The 20,599-nt window shown below is 38.3% G+C and overlaps 1 protein-coding gene across 4 annotated transcripts in view; it reads right to left on the bottom strand.

The window, feature by feature from the left end:
• Positions 1 to 20,599, bottom strand: part of FOXJ3 (forkhead box J3) — a 161,579-nt gene that overhangs the window by 133,853 nt on the left and 7,127 nt on the right. For all 4 annotated transcript variants that reach the window (XM_017873231.1, XM_017873230.1, XM_017873235.1 and 1 more), the window contains exon 2: positions 1,672 to 1,732. In XM_017873231.1, the coding sequence (XP_017728720.1) occupies positions 1,672 to 1,715 (44 nt within the window). In that variant the 5' untranslated portion in view covers positions 1,716 to 1,732. The remainder of the gene's footprint in view (positions 1 to 1,671; positions 1,733 to 20,599) is intronic.

Below are 20,599 nucleotides of genomic sequence, written 5' to 3'. Positions count from 1 at the left end.
TGTGTGTGTGTGTGTGTGTGTGTGTGTGTGTGTTTATGTGTGTGTGTGTGTGTCATTCCGGAAAATCAGGATTGCTCTCAAGCGTAAGGATTCCTTGATTTCCAATCACGGTTCTGGCAATTTTGTATCTCTCCTCTCTCTCCTTCTGCCCTCCAAAGCTGGGCAATTATAACCCTTCCTCATCTACGCTGCTGCAACCACAATGACCTCCTCCATTGCTCCTCAAACATACAAGGCAGCCTCCTGCCTTGGACCTTCCTGCACTCCCTCTGTGCCTAAAGAATGCTCAACTACCACTTATCCAATATATGGCTCACTCCATCATACTTTAAGATCTTCATTCAAATGTCCCCTTTTTTAGTGAAGGCTTCCCTTAGGACTGGCCTGTCTAAAATAACACATACTCCTATTATTTCCTATTCCTCTTCTCTATTTTTCTCCTTAACCCTTATCATATCACTAACAGATATTTATACTATTTTGTCTATTAATTGTCCCTCCACCAAAATACAAATTCCATGATTACAGGATTTTTACATGTTATGCTCATTGCTATGCCCCAACATTTAGAATAGTGCCTGACAACAGTAGATGCTCAATATGCTAGATGAATAAATGATATGGCTGACTACACAACCACATGTAACTAGTAGGTCCTGCCATCAACACCTCATACTCTAAGATTTCAATTAGCAGATTAGGTTTAGATTATTTTTCACTCTGGGAACCATGACAATCCCTCAGGTGCCAATATGAAGGTAGAACATGGAAGCCTAAGCCAGCAAAAACAGTCACACATTTATCTGTTTTGCTAATCTGACTTCACATATTAATTGATTGGCAAAACTGATCTGGTGACTTCAAAAATCTGAAACCACAGGGTTGTATACAACAAAACAGTTCCTACTTTTTACATTTCTCATGTTTTACTGTAAATGAGAGAAATCTAGATATTATGTTTTTACCATCCCTTAGAAAGAAATTAAAATTAGTATCTTCAGTCTTATTTTGATTGCTACAAAGGCAATCAAAATTTACTATGTTCTAATTAAATTGAGTAGAAAGCAGATTAGCCTTTTTTTTTTTTTGAAATGGAGTTTCGCTCTTGTTGCCCAGGCTGGAGTGCAATGGCACAATCTCAGCTGACTGCAACCTCTGCCTCCTGGGTTCAAGCGATTCTCCTGCCTCAGCCTCCAAAGTAGCTGGGATTACAGGTGTGAGCCACCACACCTGGCCAATCATTTTGTATTTTCAGTAGAGACAGGGTTTCATCATGTTGGCCAGGCTAGTCTCGAACTCCTGACCTCAGCTGATCCACCCGCCTCAGCCTCCCAAAATGCTGGGAGTACAAGTGTGAGCCACCGCACCCGGCCCAGATTAGTCTTTTTAAAAGAAACACAAAGAAGTGTTAATTATGTTGTTTCATGTACAAATTACCACACTATACTCAGTTCACTAAATGAAGATTAAAAGCATATCCAAATCCCATTACCACAAAAATTTCAGTAAGCAGAAATATCATTCCATTCCGCCAAATTGCACTACTTGACAAAACAAGCTACAATATTTTTTTCTGAATCTCACCCTGAAATTATTGTAATATAAGGTGACCAGTCTAACTTTTAAAATGTTACATGTTCTAATAAAGAAAAAAAAAAAAAGAGCACTCACCTTAATGAAGTTACAGATGGACAAGCCTGTCCATACAAACCCATCTGGCCACAAAGAGAATCTGAAAAGTAAAGAAGAGTTAGTTATCAGATGCTGCAAAGTAAATTAAATTAAACCGTAAGTCTCGCTTTAGATTTACTTTAAAACACTCTGAAAACAGAAGTAAAATGCTAAAAGAATCACCCTTATCAGAACACAAACTTACATGAAAGAAAAATGCCACTGAGTCATAAGAGGGATTACACTAAGACAGACAAACATATCAGGAAGCCTACAGACATATCAGGAGGCATAACAGAAATAGATACACTATAACTGTAACATCTAAAGAAGCTGAGATTTCGTAAGATTTAACAAATGATTATGGCTATGTTATAGAGAGTGTCCAAACTGTTTCAGTAGAGTCCTAGGGATTCTAGAAAGGTGCCCAAAAGCTACCAGAGTTAACCATGCAGGTTTCAACCCCCAAATAAGTGCCCCACCAAATCTATTCTTCCAGCAAAACAGTGCTACCTTTATTGGTTTTAAATATTCGACTTCACAAAGACTTCATCTAAGAAACAGTTCCACTGCTTTAAAAAAAAAAAAAAGTAGTAGTAGTAATAGTAATAGTAATAGTAGTAATAATAGTAGTAATAGTAGTAATAGTAATAGAAAATAATAGTAGTAATAGTAATAGTAATAGTAGTAGTAAGTAATAGTAGTAGCAGCAGCAGTAGTAGTAGTAGCAGCAGCAGCAGCAGTAAAGAGAAGCACTGAAACAGAAAGAGCTTTGAATTCAAATTCTAGGTTTTAGGTTCAAATTCTAACAGTGGCACTATTGAGACCTTAAAGAATTTATATAACTTCAATGAACCTCAGTTTCTTCATCTGTAACATGGGGCTAATACCACCTACATAACTTTATTCAAAGGGTATTAAACTCCAAACTTGTTGTTAGAATTAAATAAATCAACAAATGTAAAAGTGTCTATCAGCACTACTATGGAGCACATGGGAGAGTATCAGTATTTTCATTAGGCAGAAGGATGATCCACAAATGCCTAATGGTAACATAAATGGGATAAGGTAAAATGGGTTTAAGTGTATACATACGCATATACTGCACAAGTGGCAGAACTGTGAGCAACTAAAGAGAGCATGTTCAGTCTGAAGGGATCAGGGCTATTCCCAGTTCTAGTCAATTGTTGCTAGGCAGGAGCGTTATACGCCCAGCACTTTAAGAACTTTCAATTTTTCAAGAGAAACAAAAAAAATCCAAAATTTTATCTGCAATCTCTTGATTTTTTATTTTAACTTTTTAAAAAAACACAGGTGGGGTCTCGCTATGTTGCCCAAGCTGATCTTGAACTCCTGGGCTCAAGTGATCCTCCTGCCTCAGCCTCCCAAAGTGCTAAGCTTACAGGCATAAGTCACTGCACCTGGCCCTGATTTTCATTTCCTAAATACTATGTGGGCCAAACGGAAACTGGATTTTGCTCCAAGTCTGTAACCTTTGGTTTGAAAGGTGATTGAAGTCCCTGCATCCAATAATTATCCCGCATACACTGAAGAGAGAGACAGATAAGACACTTCTATTTCTGCCAGAATGACAGGATGGATGGCTCGATCTCATACCCACTGAAAATAACTAAAATGCTGAGTAAAATATCTTTAAATCTTTGCATATAAATCAAAAACTTGACAGAAAATCAGGTATGATCAGAATCCAAAAACTAAGTGAAACAGTAGAAACCAGAAAGGTATGCAGAGTACTGATACCAGCTTTCCTTCACCTTTAGGGCATTATGCCAAGCACTATGAATTCTGGCTTGCAATTCCAAGACCTTATGGGACCCAATGTACAAGATGCAACAACGTTCAGATCTTAACCAAGAGAACTACCAGGAAAACTGCTTTTTTAACCTTAGCACTTAGGGTTGGTGAGGAGATCGAGGACTATGACAGCAGTAAGGTATAAGAGGCAGCAATGTTCAGTTCTCAACCAAGTAAACTGCCAGGAAAACTACTTTTTTAACCTCGGCACTCAGTGCTGGGAGAGGATCAGGGACTGTGACAGCAGTGCAAGGGTGTCTTCCCTGATATTTTACAACCACAAGCTGATCTTCCCCTAGATTATGGTTTTAAAAGCTTCATACCGGCCGGGCACAGTTGCTTATGCCTGTAATCCCAGCACTTTGGGAGGCCGAGGCAGCCAGATCACCTAAGGTCAGGAGTTTGAGACCAGCCTGACCAATATGATGAAACCCCGTCTATACTAAAATACAAAAAACTTAGCCAGGCATGGCGGCATGTGCCTGTAATCCCAGCTACTTGGGAGGCTGAGACAGAAGAATCGCTTGAAGCTGGGAGGCAGAGGTTGCAGTGAGCCAACATCACGCCACTGCACTCCAGCCTAGGCAATAAGAGCAAAACTCCGTCTCAGGAANAAGATGCAACAACGTTCAGATCTTAACCAAGAGAACTACCAGGAAAACTGCTTTTTTAACCTTAGCACTTAGGGTTGGTGAGGAGATCGAGGACTATGACAGCAGTAAGGTATAAGAGGCAGCAATGTTCAGTTCTCAACCAAGTAAACTGCCAGGAAAACTACTTTTTTAACCTCGGCACTCAGTGCTGGGAGAGGATCAGGGACTGTGACAGCAGTGCAAGGGTGTCTTCCCTGATATTTTACAACCACAAGCTGATCTTCCCCTAGATTATGGTTTTAAAAGCTTCATACCGGCCGGGCACAGTTGCTTATGCCTGTAATCCCAGCACTTTGGGAGGCCGAGGCAGCCAGATCACCTAAGGTCAGGAGTTTGAGACCAGCCTGACCAATATGATGAAACCCCGTCTATACTAAAATACAAAAAACTTAGCCAGGCATGGCGGCATGTGCCTGTAATCCCAGCTACTTGGGAGGCTGAGACAGAAGAATCGCTTGAAGCTGGGAGGCAGAGGTTGCAGTGAGCCAACATCACGCCACTGCACTCCAGCCTAGGCAATAAGAGCAAAACTCCGTCTCAGGAAAAAAAAAAAAAAAGCTTCATACCTAGAATTTTGTTTAGGGTAGCCCTAGGATGGTTGTATCTCCCACCCAAACTTGATAGAAGCAAATGTACATTCTCTCTGGAGGAAATCACCTTTGATCTAGGCCTGGAAAAATTCCCACAGGTAAGATCTCAAAATAAAGGTATTCATAATTAAAAATCACAAAACCCAGAAGGAAATCAGCCACTCATAGCAAAATACAGCAGAAACATCAGTTAGCACAATAAAACCACAAGGAATTCAGATATAAAAATTACTAGACATCCTTGGGACCAGAGTCCGGCGTGGACAGCCCCTCATCCTGGGAAATGGGGTGTGGTTGAAAAGGCAGCCTTCCCCTCAGCTGTCATGGAACACACTTTCATGGGGAACCTGGCGCTAAACTACTCATAGACGACCTGCTTCTGGGTCAGGGTTTTGTACATAGCAGGGCAGCTTTATTTAAAAAAAAAAAATTACTAGACATCCTTTTCTACTGTTTTACTGTATGCATGATCTACCTAGTCTTGTATTTTAGTTGCCTATATGTAGATAGATCTCAAATCTTCATCTCTAGCAGAGATCAATCTCCTGATCTCCAAACAAATATCTAACATTCTGTACCGGAAATCCCAAATTTACCATGTTTAAAACCAAATTCATCATCTTCTCTTAATATACTTCCTTCCTGGATAAAATGGCACGGCCTTTTCATCTAAGAATGGCTTTCAGGTTTCGTGCTTAACTCTTTACTTTTCGTTAGAGCAGACTAATTTTTTTCCAACTCTTAGTCTCTATGAGGAATTACTTCAGTAAACACTCCTGGTCTCTTAGCCCACTCCTCTCCAAAGAGGTAAATTGGTTAGTACATAGAGCTAACTTAACAAAAGAACTGAGTTCCAGGGACTCAGACTCTTTTCATTTTTTTGAGACGGAGTTTTCACTCTTGTTGCCCAGGCTGGAGTGCAATGGCGCCAACTCGGCTCACTGCAACCTCTGCCTCCTGGGTTCAAGCAATTCTCCTGTCTCAGCCTCTCAAGTAGATGAGATTACAGGCATGTACCACCACGCCTGGCTACTTTTTTGTATTTAGTAGATGGGGTTTCACCATGTTGGTCAGGCTGGTCTTGAACTGCTGACCTCAGGTGATCCATCTGCCTTGGCTGGGATCCCAAAGTCCTGGGATTACAGGCTTGAGCCACCACGCCCAGCCCTCAGTCTCTCTCTTCCCTCTCCATCCAGGATTCTACAAGGCAATGATCTGAGTGTGTCCGCTCTGCTGACCCCAACATCCTCTAGAGTGAACTGTCCCATTGACAGATGGGGATTAGGGCCTGCAGAAAGTCAGTCAACTCATTTGGCTCTTAAACCTAAGTCACGTTCTACAATACAGGTTTTATCAAAAACAAAGGCAACTCCTTTGAAAGTTAAACACAGAGTTACCATAAACCCCAGCAATTACAGGCATATATATCTCCAAGAGAATTTAAATGTTCCTACAAAACCATGCACACAAATGACTGTTTGCACACAAATGTGCAGCATTACTCATAAAGCCGAAAAGTGAAAATAACCCAAATGCTTGTCAACTAATGAATGGATAAACAAAATACGGTTTATCTAAGTAATAACCATATAAGACACAATGCAACTTCATTCAGCCATAAAAAGGAATGAAGTATTTTTACATGCTACAACATAGATGAACCTTGAAAGCCTTATGCTAAGTGAAAAAGACACAAAAGACCACATGCTGTATGATTCCATTTATATGAAATGTCCAGAATAGGCAAATGTATAGAAATGAAAAGTAGACTGGTGGTTGCCAGGAGATGAGGGAAGAGAGGGAGATTGCACATGGGAAGTCACTGCTAGGAGGTTTCTTTTTAGAGTGATGAAAATGGCCTAACTGATAGTGGTAATGGTTGCACAACCTTGTGAATATATTAAAAACTACTGAATTGTACACTTTAAAATGGTGAACTTCACAGTATGTGATTTTTACCTGAATAAAACGCTAATTTTTTTTAAAGGTATTGTCTTGCTTCTTCATCTGTAGGTTGTTATTTCTCAGTCAGTCCAAAACTCAGGCAAGGGAAAATGATCTCACATACTGAATTGTCCAAACATCAACACCCTTAGTACCTCCAATAAGTTACCATTTACTACCAAATTCTAACTTTTAATTATCTTTCTAATCTGCTCTAGCTTCAATGCCTTAGTCCCAGTGTTATTCATTTTTCCTCTAGATCACTGTCCTTAAATGACATCCTGAACCCTAGGCTTATTGACTGAAAGAACAAACATATACCAGTCTTCTCCCTACCCAAGCAATTGAACAACCAACGGGGAAATCTCACAAAAGAAGACTAAGGTTCACATTGAAGTCAGGAAATTTTGAAGTCCTCCAAGTCACAAACAAATCTCTGTGGCATCAAGTATAGTTGAACAATGATATTAACTCATTCAATTACATCCATATTTACATGGTTTTATTTGGTGCCAACAGCATAAATCTCCAAATCTTTTGAAAACTAATATGTATCAAGAAAGAGTAGAATGACACAACCAGAATATGAGTACTAAAAGCCAGTCATTACCTAATGAGTATGCTGCAATACAAGCTATTTACTGTATTATATTCCATTACCAATAGAAAAGCATGGAATTCCTTTTAACATAAGCAGTATTCAAGTATACATTAAACTGAGTTACAAATGATCCACATTTAGGAAGAAGCCATCACAACACACTAACAGTTGTATAATAACATATTATTTGGGGGCATGGAGTGAAATAGAACTAAGTGTTTTGAAAAGCTCTGAATAAGTTCTTTTGTTTTAAGAGATATAGTCTTGCTTTGTTGCCCAGGCTGGAGTACAGTGGCCAGATGATAGCTCACTGCAGCCTCGAACTTCTGAGCTCAAGCAATCCTCTTGCCTCAGCCTCCCTAGTATCTGGGACCACAGGTGCACACCACTGCATTGGGCTAATTTTTTTTATTTTTTGTGTTTTGTAAAAATAAGGTCTTGCTGTGTTGTCCAGGCTGATGTCAAACTTCTGGCCTCAAATGATCCTCCCACCTCAGCCTCCCAAAGCACTGGGATTACAGGCATGAGTCATCACACCCAGCCCGAAATATTTAGGAGCTCTCTCCCCTTTCCCACCTACACAGAAATGTAACGCTTTATAATTTACAAAAAACTTACTACCATTCATGACCTTGTGGCTGAAGACTCAACACTGGAATCCCAACTATTGACAATTACTGTGTGACCTTGGATATGTTAACTTCCCTAAGGCTTAATTTCCTCCTTCATAAGAAAGGAAAAATGCAGTAAATGCCTCAGTTACTATGACAGTCGTTTGAATGAAAGCATTAGCGTAACACCAGACAAAGGTAAGAATTAAACATTTGTTAAAACTATTACACTCAGGAATGGAAAACCAAACGTTGTATGTTCTCAAAAGTGGGAGCTATGAGGATGCACAGGAGTAAGAATGATACAATGGACTTTGGGGACTCAGGGGAAAGGGTGGGAGTGAAGAATAAAAGACTACACATTGGGTATAGTGTACACTGCTTGGGTGATGGATGCGCCAAAATCTCAGAAATCACCCCTAAAGAACTTATTCATGTAACTAAGCACCACTTGTCCCCAAAAACCTACCGAGATTTAAAAAAATAAAATTCATTTATTTTATTTATAAAAAAAAACTGTTACAGCTCTAGAGATCAAGAAGCTATTCCTTTTTTTTTACTTCTGAATTCAGCCCTATCTTTCCAAAATACTTGAAAGTATAAAATTCACTAACATCCATGAAGAAACAAACCCTTTGATTCAAGAAACTTGACTGAACATTGTAGATTATTATACCATTAGTCACAGGTAATCATTAAAGCAGTCGCAGAAATAACCTGTATCCTAATCAACCCAAATAGAAGAAACGTGCCAGAGGGAAGAGTAAAGGGACAAGAATCCTGATGAGTGAGAAGCAATCAGCTGTTCATCCCAGCTCCTCTAGCTAAACCTGAAGGCAGTGGTACAGCTTGAGCTAAGAAGTCATCTGCTTTCAAAGAGCAATTAAAATCATGAGGCTCTTCAATCAGAAGAGAGGCCACATAGATAATTAAGACAAACGATTAAAAAAAAAAAAAAAACTTGAGGAAGTTGGACTGCAGACAGCAGCAAGTGATTTAAGAGGGAGAAACGCAATAGTGTTCAGTGTAGATCAGGAAGTTTTAAAAACTGAAAAGAGAATACTGGCTTTTAAAACAAGATACTACTACTACATTGAGCGAGTTTTGTGGAATAGTGAAGGCAAAAATTAGCATGGATAGGGGTTAAGAATCAGGAGTGAAAGAAAAATAATAGTTTAGCTACAAAGTGTATTAAATTAAGTAGGAAGTGTAATAACAGAAATTATAGATTAAGAATTCAGGAATGGTAAAGAATGTTAGAACTTTCATCACATTATCTCTATTACCCTATTTTATTCTTCATAAATAGAAACAGAAAACAGGAAAGCTTGTCACCATCTGATATGATTTTTATTTCTCCCTCATTAGAATGTGAGCTCCATGTTTCATTCTCTGTTATATTCCCAAAACCTAGTATAAAGCCAGCATTCATATTTTTTCAGTGAATGAATAAACCAGATTCTTCAAAAGTTGAGGGGAAAAAAGAAACTTTACTTAATACAGTCTTTTGTATCCACCAGTTTTCTCTACTTCTAAGCAATTTAGGACCAGTCTGCAGTTAGAAGATGGAAGTTAGGTATCCAGAATACACAAATCTTACAACTCAATAACGAGAAGACTAATAATCCAATTTAATAATGGGCAAGAATCTCAACACACATTTCTACAAAGAAGACATATGAATGTCCAATAAATACATGAAAAGATGTTCAGCATAATTAATCACTAGGGAAATAATTTTTTTTTTTGGGGGGGGAGACAGAGTTTCGCTCTTGTCACCCAGACTGGAGTGCAGTGGTGTGAACTTGGCTCACTGCGGCCTCCAACTCCCGCGTTCAAGTGATTCTCCTGCCTCAGCCTCCCAAGTAGCTGGGATTACAGGCACGCACCACCATGCCCAGCTAATTTTTTTTGTATTTTTAGTAGAGACAGGGTTTCACCATGTTGGTCAAGCTGGTCTCAAACTCCCGATATAAGGTGATCCGCCCACCTTAGCCTCCCAAAGTGCTGAGATTACAGGCGTGAGCCACTGCACCCAGCTGGGAAATACAAATTAAAACAAGACACCACTTCATACCCACTAGGATGCCTATAATCAAAAAGACACAAAATAACAAGTGTTGCTAAGATGTGAAGAAATTCAAACTTTCATGCATTGCTAGTACAAGCGTAAAATAGTGTTGCTACTTTGGGAAAGTTTGGCAGTTCATCAAAAAGTCAGACATTAAGAGTTACCATATGACCCAGAAATTCTATACCCAAGAAATGAAAACATACATCCACACAAAAATCTGTATAAGAATGTTCACAGCAGTATTAAATCATAATAGCAAAAAAATGAAAATAGGCCGGGTGCAGTAGCTCACACCTGTAATCCCAGCACTGTGGGAGGCCAAGGCAGGCAGATCTCTTGAGCCCAGGAATTCAAGACCAGTCTGGGCAACATGGCAAGATCACATCTCTACAAAAAACGCAAAATTTAGCTAGGCACTGTGGGTTGTGCCTGTAGTTCTGGCTACTCAGGAGACTGAGGTGGAAGGATCAACTGAGCCCAAGAGGTAGAGGCTGCAGTGAGCTGTGATCGTGTCACTGCTTTCCAGCTCAGCCACAGAGCAAGCCCCTGTTTTGTTTTGTTTTGTTTTGTTAAAAACATGGAAATAATCCAAATGCCCATCAACTGATGAATGGATATGTTATATCCACATAACGGAATACTGTTTTGACAATAAAAAGGAATAAATGTTACAACATGTATAACCCTTAACAACATTATGCTAAGTGAAAGAAACCAATCATAAAAGATTACATATTGTAAGATTCCATTTACATCAAACATCCAAAACAGGCAATGTTAGTAATTAGATAGCAGTTTCTTAGGGTTAGCAGTAAGAGAAAAAGTAAATGGAGAATAGGGACTGACTGCTATGAGGTATGGGGTTTCTTTGCAAGGGAGGAGAAAAACATTCTAAAATTAGACTGTAGCAATGGTTGCACAACCCCGTGAATACACTAAAAAACACTGAATTTTACACTTTAACTAGGTGAACTGGATGGTATGTGAATTATATCTCAACAAAGCTGTTAGGAAAAAAAATAAGTTCAGAACCACCACACACAAATGTTTTTATTCCTGCTTCCTGCTGCTTCTCTCACTAGTGCCACAGGATCCACTCCCAAACCCCACAGCTGGAACAGCAAAGGGAGAGTAAAAGTAACTACCTCACCAGAAAACAACTCTAGAAAAAACAATTACTTACAAATCTATAACCCCTTGAACCATTCAATAGTTTTTTGGTGGCCTCCACTATTTTCAAACCATACTGTTTATTCACTAAACACATTTAATGAAGATACATGTGCGACCAATAAAAAAGTTTCATACACCTGAAAAAATTATCAAGGAAACTACTAATATCTACAAATCGACTACTTAGGCTATACCCCCCTCTCCTCCTAAAACAAGACCAGGGCCAGGAGGAGACTAACAGAAGATGAAAAAAATTAGCTTTGGCTTTTAAAGACTGTTTTAACAGTAGGAAGTATACGTAACTGCCTCTTTTCCTCCGTATTTTAGGACTAGTGTCAATAAAACAGGTGGTGAGTGTGGGGAAGGGGGGCTTCCTGGCCAAACATCACACAGCTATAACTTCTTCCAAACCCCAAACCTTACTTCCTGCAATTTATGTAAACAGATCACAGGCCACCCTCTTCAAACTAAATCATAACCCAAGCAAATAGCACAAGATTCTATTTCTGGGTCTGTCATTAACTCACTAGATAATCCTGAGGCTTCAGTCTCTCTACTTTGCTCAAAAACTTAACTACCTCATATCTGGTCCCAAAATCTTATCATGTGGTCTAATGAAGACTTTCCCAATTTACAGATTTATTTTTACTGAGAACCTGACAAAGGTATATGAAATTAGATCACATTGTAGGTTTAAATACCGAAATTATATGGTATATGAAATAGATCACATTATATGTTTAAAGGTATATGAAATTAGATATATGAAATTAGAGGTATATGAAATTAGATCACATTAGATGTTTAAAGGTACATGAAATTAGATCACATTATATGTTTAAACCACCTTTATTGAATATACACGAAAAATGAAAAATCCAAAAGATTATCTACTAAAAAATGTTGAACTCTTACATTTTAAGCAACATTTAAAGGTATTCACTAAACAAAGAATAAGCTTTTGGAGGGCTAAAGGCTATGAGGCTTTAAATTTGAGCTCAGTTATATTTAGAAAATCAAGATGCCACTTCTCTGGATCCTGTATCTTTATCTTGGGCATTTGATTCATGTGCTTTGCCTGGTGTAATTCAAAGCAACAGATCCTACCCATGTTGCTGAAAACTCCACTGAATCTAACAGAACTTACTAGCTGTCAGAGGAATAAAATGCTGTACTGAAACTGAAAAGATAGGAAGCCATAAAGTCTCCACTGCCAGAGATGTTTCACAAAATAAAAATTACCTGCCTTGTTCCCAAAGTCAGTAAACAAACCACTACTGACTTTATAATCATTTCTATCCCATTCCTGGAAATCCTGATTTAGGTGAAACTTGGGAAATCTAGTAATTAAAAGTTATCTCAGGTGATTCTGATGTAGTCTGATTACTGGTTTAGGACAAGGGTAGCAGAAAGGTTTCATATCATTTGTCAATAATGCTCAATAGGCAGCAGCTGCCTTAAGTGCTACAAAGAGAAAATAATGTCTAAACACAACCAGAAATTAGTAGTCTGCCAAGGACATGGTGAGGGGAAATTGGTAACATGCAAATCATTTATCTGTCATCCCTGATTCAGTTAGACCACTGAATGGACTGTTTGCTAGGAGACTTTTGAGGTAAGAAGAGATCCAGGTCTGGATTACTTTTAACTGGCAGAAGCTCCAGCTGACTCTAGAAAGGTAGGAAACAGAAGAACAGACCTGGTATATGTACCAGGACTCTTCAAAATTGTACAAATTTGTACAAAATTGTACAAATAAATCTGTAAATTGGGAAAGTCTTCATTAGACCACATGATAAGATTTTGGGACCAGATATGAGGTAGTTAAGTTTTTGAGCAAAGTAGAGAGACTGAAGCCTCAGGATTATCTAGTGAGTTAATGACAGACCCAGAAATAGAATCTTGTACTGGGTACTTATTAAGCACCCAGTATTATAAAGAAAAAGAAGACAGTATGACTTTTGCTCTCCAGATGTTTACAATCTTGTTGGAGAAATGAAAATTCTACATAACATAAAGGTGGGTTTTTAAAATAAAGCAAATAAAATATTTTGTGCCACTTTGGATAATAGTGGGAGCCAATGGAAGAATTGAGTGACAGGCCAAAAACAGTCAAGTATGAACTGACTCAAGAGGAAACCAAATGTGGGTTCCTGATCAGTACATGATTAAAGAGATGTATGAAGAAGATTCCACTGTCATCATTTTCCAGGAAAAAAAAAAATGGGAGACTTTATCATCAAGGTATGATGTATTGGAGGACAAATAATCCACTTCATGTTGTTTCTGTAGGCATCTGTCCCTACCACTGGAATGCTGGCTCCTAGCAGGCCATGTACACATTGAATTAACTTTTTATCTCCCATAATGCCTAGGACACATTCTACACATAATACTCCAAAATGATTGCTGAATTGTCATCAAAGAAGAAAAAATCTAGCAGATATTTCAAAAGGAACAGAATTTGGTACAGATAAGAGACGTGAAGGGCCAAAGGAGTCAAATTATCCAAAAGGGGGGCGAGTGGGAAGTGGCTATGGTTCAGTTAAAGGAGATTTAACTTGGTTCCATTTTCCCCCGGGATTGTAAACTAGTTCAACCATTATGGAAAACAGTATGGCGATCCCTCAAGGATCTAGAACTAGATGTACCATATGACCCAGCCATCCCATTACTGGGTATATACCCAAAGGATCATAAATCATGCTGCTATAAAGACACATGCACACGTATGTTTATTGTGGCACTATTCACAATAGCAAAGACTTGGAATCAACCTAAATGTCCATCAGTGACAGACTGGATTAAGAAAATGTGGCACATATATACCATGGAATACTATGCAGCCATAAAAAAGGATGAGTTTGTGTCCTTTGTAGGGAGGAACATGGATGCAGCTGGACATCAAAAAAAAAACAAACACCGCATGTTTCACTCATAGTGGAACGAAACAATGAATCGCGGACCGGGAAGGGAAACATCACACCCCGACCTATCATGGGAGTGGGGGGGGAGAGGAGGGGAACTGCACTGGGAGTTACCTATGTAAATACGAGCTTTGGTGCTGACGATTGATAGGTGCAGCCCCAACGGCACAAAGTATTACATATGTAACAAAACCTGCACGTTATGCACATGTAAAAATAAATAAATAAATAAAGGAGATTTAAGAAATATAACAACCAAATGCAGTGTATATACCTTATCTGGATCTTGAGTCAACTAAAAACCAACTGTAAAGAGATGTTTTTAAAGAATCAGGACATTTTATTATGAACTAGATATTAGATGACACCTAAAAATATTGTCTATTGTCTACTCTATCATCAGATACAATGATGGCATGGGTTATATAATATCTACATTTTCTTAGAGATGCATACTGACATAGGGATGAAAAGACAATGTCTATGATTTTCTTTGAAATACTTAAAGAAAAAAAGATATTTGAGGCATATGTGGCACCTATTTTAATTTGATGAATCTCAATGACGGGTAAAGGGGGGTTCTTCATATTTCATATACTTCTGAATATACTCAAAAGGGCAGTTGGACTAAACTTGTTTGGTGTTAGTTGCTCAACAATACTAATAGATAATTAATTATTTTTCTTTCTCAGATTTCAGGAAGCTAAGGATGACTAGTACTTCTGAGAAAACAGCCTAGCCTCAATCAGAAGAAAACGGGCATTCGTTAGTTAGCTCTACTAATAGGAAATCTCTCTGAATCTACTCAAAGAACTTCTTGTAAATTAAGATGAGAACTGAATATGAGCCAAGAGAGTGACTCAGCTGCTAAAAAGAAACAAAATGCAATCTTAGGCTTCATCAGAAGAACAGTATCCAGAAAAGGAGTGTAACAGTACCATGTACTCCTCACTAGTTAGTTCACAACTGGAGTATTGTATTCTGGGGTTTTTTTGTTTTGTTTTAATATAGAATTTAAAAACCATCACCTATGGAGGGAAACATGTTCTGTTTTGAGCACCACATTTTAAGAACACTTACAGGACAGAATCCTTGGAAGGAGGGATATCAAACTAGTGAGGGATCAGAAAGCAAATGTCAAGTGTATAATGACTGAAGAAACTGGGTGTGCAAGTGTATAATGACTGAAGAAACTGGGTGTTTCTAGCCTTCCACCTTTCTAGCCTTCCACTTCACCTCTACCATACAGACCAGTGTGTAATATTTTCCAGAGGATTTCAAGAGTTGTTAATGCACACTCCATAATTACAGAAGATTGAGAAAAACACTTTCTTTCCTCTAAATGACTTAGAGTGTTCAATATCCTAAAATGCTTTAACGTCCATGAAAATGATGATCAGTATTTCTCAAATATGACCATTCATTCATTTAACAAATATTTATTAAGCACCAATTATTAGCCAACCACTCCTTCAGGTGCTGGGGATACAACAATGAACAGTTTTAATATCCTGGAGGATAGTCTGGGGAACAACCAAGCTGGGTCTCTATTCCTCTAACTCGCATTGTGCTTCCTCATTTCTAAGTCTTTGACTATGCTCTCAGCCTTGAATGCTCCACGTTTAATCTTAATCCAAACACTATCTCATCCACGAAGCTTTTTTCATCATCATAAGCAAAAGCACTCCCTCTTCTCAGTAAACCCATAGCTCTTAGTATCTGTACCCATTTCTTGCTAACAGACTATGCCTCTTAATTACCTTTGGATCTCTCACAATATCTAGGACAGTGTCTTGCATCCACAGGTACTCAAGAGATATATGCTGAACAATCACCTTCAAATAATTGAATAATCTTGTGAAAGAAGGCAGACTAGGTCTCTACTGTTCCACAGGAAGAACTAAGAAAAAGAGATGACATTAGATGCAAATTCTGCCTCAATTACAACTAACAACAAACAGGTTACCTTACAGCTATGAGTGACCAAAGGTGTTCTAAAAGTAGCTGAATGACTATATATCAAGTGTTTTAGCAATCTACTTCACTGAACTGAATGATTAACTCTTAAAATTCTAAGAACCACTATATACATATATAAAAACATATAATATATAGTGCATTATATATTATATATTACATATAGTGTGTATATTATAGTGTGTATATATAGTATATAGTGTACATAGTGTATATATAGTATATATAGTGTGTATATATCATTGTATTAGACAAAACTATCTGTAGCATTAAAATTCTTAAAATTAAGTTTAAACATGCAACATCTTTTATTAGTACAGTGATGCATCGCTTAACAACAGGGATACTTTCTAAGAAATGTGTTGTTAGGCGATTTCATCACTGTACAAACGTCAGAGTGTACTCCCACAAACCTGGATGGTAGAGCCTACTACACACCTAGGCTACATGATACAGCCTATTGCTCCTAGGCTACAAGCTTGAATGGCATGTTACTGCACTGAATATGGTAGGCAACTGGAATACAAAAGCATTTGTGTATCTAAACACAGAAAAGGTACAGTAAAAATACTGTATAAAAGATGGTATGCCTGTATAGGACACTTATAATGAATGGAGCTTGCAGGACTGGCAATTGCTCAGAGTGAGTGAGTGATGAGTGACTGTGAAGGCCTGGGACATTACTGTACACTACTGGAGACTTTATAAACACTGTACACATAGACTACACTAAATTTATTTTTTTAATTACACTACAAGATTGTGATGGCTTTGAGGTCACTAGGCAATAGAAATTTTTCAGCTCCATTATAACCTTAAGGGACCACCACTGTATATACATATATGTGCCCCACAGTTGACCAAAACATCATTATGTGGCACATGACTGTATAATGGCTATATAATAATGCCTATTATGTGTCACGCACAGTGTTAAGAATAGAGGATAAGAGACAAAAAGACACTGTCTCCATCCTGGAAGAATCAATACAATGTTGTTTGCTTATGTTCCCAAAGCAAACCTGATATAAATCTGAATGCCCAGGTCATCTACCTGAGTAACAAATGCTCCTTAGATGACGAAATTCCTTAGATTTTCAATATTTTGCAATCAGAGAAATAACTATGAAGCCATCAGCTTCCCTTAAAGCCATCTATTCACATCCCTAAATCCATTAAGTTCTTTGAACTAGCTACTCATTCTGCCTTTCTAGTCAAAAAGTAGAAAACAGAAGAAATCACAGGATACTTTCAGATGCCAAGGACATCTCTGATTTTTCTCCCAAACTAAAAGCTGTAGTCTTTGCTGGCAGGGACCCTGCCTTAGTCGTGTCCCCAGTATTTAGTACTGTGCCCAGAACACAGCAAAAGAGTGAACAAATGAGCAAGCAAATGAGTAAGAGACATGAATGAGTCCAATGTACATGGATGAAAAACAGTACCTTAAAGAAGCTCTAACCATTTGTTTTTTTATTAGAAATCTGCCAAGGAATGGAAGCATGTAAGTGGATCCTTAAGTTAGTTTTCAGGATTTAAATTGGAGTGCTATTTCTAGGTCATTTATTGATAAATAACTACTGTAAGTAAACTTAAGGTCCTGTTTGCTTCTAGTGGACTAAAATTAATTTCTTGATTAGCAGAGCTAAATGATCAAATTAGAATGCAAAGAAAAACCCAAACCACTTAATGCACTCACAACTTGATCCATAAGATAATCAATAACTTATCAAACTGATTTAACAAACTGCATAGAAAGCAAAACAATTTCATAGCATCAAGTGTTTAAACTGCTCTTCAAAAGTCCTAAAATCAGGCCGGGCACTGTGGCTTACACCTGTAATCCCAGCACTTTGCGAGGCGGATCACATGAGGCCTGGAGTTCCAGATGAGCCTGGCCAACATGGTGAAACCTCGTCTGACTAAAAATACAAAAATTAGCCAGGCGTGATGACGGGCGCCTGTAATCCCAGCTACTTGGGAGGCTGAGGCAGGAGAATCGCTTGAATCCACGAGGTTGAGGTTGCAATGAGCAGAAATCACGCCACTGCACTCCAGCCTGGGAGACAGAGTGAGACTCCATCTCAAAAAAAAAAGTCCGAAGATCCACATTTTTCCAAATTCTCACTTGAACCATAAAAATCAAACTGTATAGGTTTTCCTTGAGTACAAAAATGATATATGGTCACTGCAGAGAGCTTAGAAAATATATACAGGTTCAAAGAAGAAAATTTAAATTACCCATTACAATGCATTCTCTCCCAGTCTTTTTTTCTATGCAGATATGACTTCTTTACATACTGTTACTCTTCCTAACCACCAGGCAACAGACAACACATCTCCCACTGTGCCTGTAACCTAGGCATCCTTAGAAGAATCATGTTCCAGGGATACTTTCTCAATGTCTAAATTTTACAGATGTGTACTTACATAAAACAAGACGAATCTGCTATTGAGTAACCCTTTAAAGTTTCCCTTAACTCCTGAATTCTACAAAGATGAAGAATGCAGATTCAAGTAAAAATGCTTCCAATGACTAGAAATGGACCTAAATTTAACAAGGGAAGAAACTGCTCCCATTGGTTTTATGTACCCTAAGTCTGATATTATCATATGTTCTGCTCCAAGTAGGCCAGGTCCTTTGTGGTCTATAACCTTCCATTTTACCTCAAAATCCAGAGTAAGTTCCTCACCAAAACTTTGTCAGTTTTATACTAAGAGTACGAAACAAGGAGAATGCAGGGTCTGAGTTCCAGTGTCTGCTCCACTACTAAATAATTGAGTGGCACTAAGACTTAGCTTCTATCTCATTTTCTCCATTTGTCAATAGGAATATCACTATTAACACATATCACAAGGCTGTTATAAGGCTCCAAAATCCAACAGATCAAACACTTTTGAAAAAATATTATTCAAATGTAAGGTGGAAATCTTTTGAAAATACACATCCCCTATAATAATATAAAACACAACTTCCTCTGATATACAAAGGTGCCATTTCTGATGTTGATGGCTACCCACGTATACAAAGTGGGACAATACCATCAACAGTTCTGTACACAGGGTAGACAAATAAAGTGTCATAGACTCACAGACTCAACTACCCTAGCAGAAAGAGACATCATGTATCATTCACCTCCTGCCATGACAGTCTGCTCCATCTTCATTCAGAAAGGTCAACCTGACCTTGACTGCTGCATGTTTGACCGTTGTGCCTGTAATTACCCAAAATTTGATGGCCAAGCCACAGAAACTTTTTAAAGTTAACTTTAATAATTTAATAAGCACTCATGTACCCACCAGCCAAAATCTAGAATCGTTATGATAACCTACTTCCATCATATTGCAATCCCCTCTCTCTGTAAGCAAAGTTTGCAACAGTTAGTGAGTTCTAGCAGTCTTTCCTTTACTATCCATTCCTCTCACAAATCTGTTTCAACACAATAGTACTAATTAGAAACAAGGGCTATTGATGGTGTCAAAGATCAGGCCCCAATCTTAAAAAAAAAGATGATTCCAATTTACAAGGTTTTTAATAAGGTCACATGGGCACCATACTCCACCAATCAATCAGAAGATCAATCTTATTTCCTTAGTAACCACTATACCACTGAGGAGGACTCTAGGTAGGAGAATTCCATTAGAACTTTTTGTTTTATACTGCAGGTGAAAACTGACTGAAAGTCAGTTTACTGGGTATAGTCTCCTTGACACAGGCTCATCCTAGAATAGCTGGCCAACTCTATGGAATCTATAGACTCTCTACATTGATGTGAAGACAATGAAAAACAGACATCACGCAGTTTCTGGAGAGACTCTCTAAAAAATCCCACCCAGGACGGGCCTGGTGGCTCACGCCTGTAATCCTAGCACTTTGGGAGGCCAAGAAGGGAGGAAGAGGCCAAGAGTTCAAGACCAGCCTAGGGAGCCAGTACAGTCAGATCTTGTCTGAATTAAAGTTAAAAAGTAAATTAGCCAGGTGTGTTGGTATGCACCTCTAGTCCCAGCCACTTGGGGAGCTAAAGGCAGGAGATTACTTGAGCCCAGCAACTGGAGGTTGCAATGAGCTCTCATGGAGCCACTATACTCCAGCCTGGGTGACACAGCAAGACCCTGTCTCAAAAAAATAAAAATTCCCACCCAAAGACCCAGTCATCTTCAAATTATTAGCATTCAATTCAGAATAGAGTTCTCTAAGCCTATGTTCTAAAAACAGTTCCTCTATTGCACCCTAAGTTTGAGTCCCACTCTACAAATATGAGTCTTGTTACAGACTATTTCATCAATTGATGATGGGAAACAAGTCAGACAGTGTGGTATTAATGTAGGTCCAATTACATCAAAATCAAATCGCTTTAGATTCATGGTAAAAATTCTTAGAGCAACCAAGTGGCTTAGTAATTCTTAGAAACTAGGCCTTTATTAATAGTCTCAAAGTCAAAGCTCTTATTTAATATGGTCCTAATTATCTCATATCACATATTCATACTTATCCTTTTTTTTAAATTATTTTATTTTGAGACAATGTCTCACTCCCTTGCCCAGACTGGAGTGCAGTGGCAGGAT

Source organism: Rhinopithecus bieti, unplaced genomic scaffold (assembly GCF_001698545.2).
Source record: "Rhinopithecus bieti isolate Rb0 unplaced genomic scaffold, ASM169854v2 scaffold_6907, whole genome shotgun sequence".
Lineage (NCBI taxonomy): Eukaryota > Metazoa > Chordata > Mammalia > Primates > Cercopithecidae > Rhinopithecus > Rhinopithecus bieti.
Note: the sequence above shows the minus strand (reverse complement) of the source record. Positions and strands in the feature narration are given on the sequence as shown.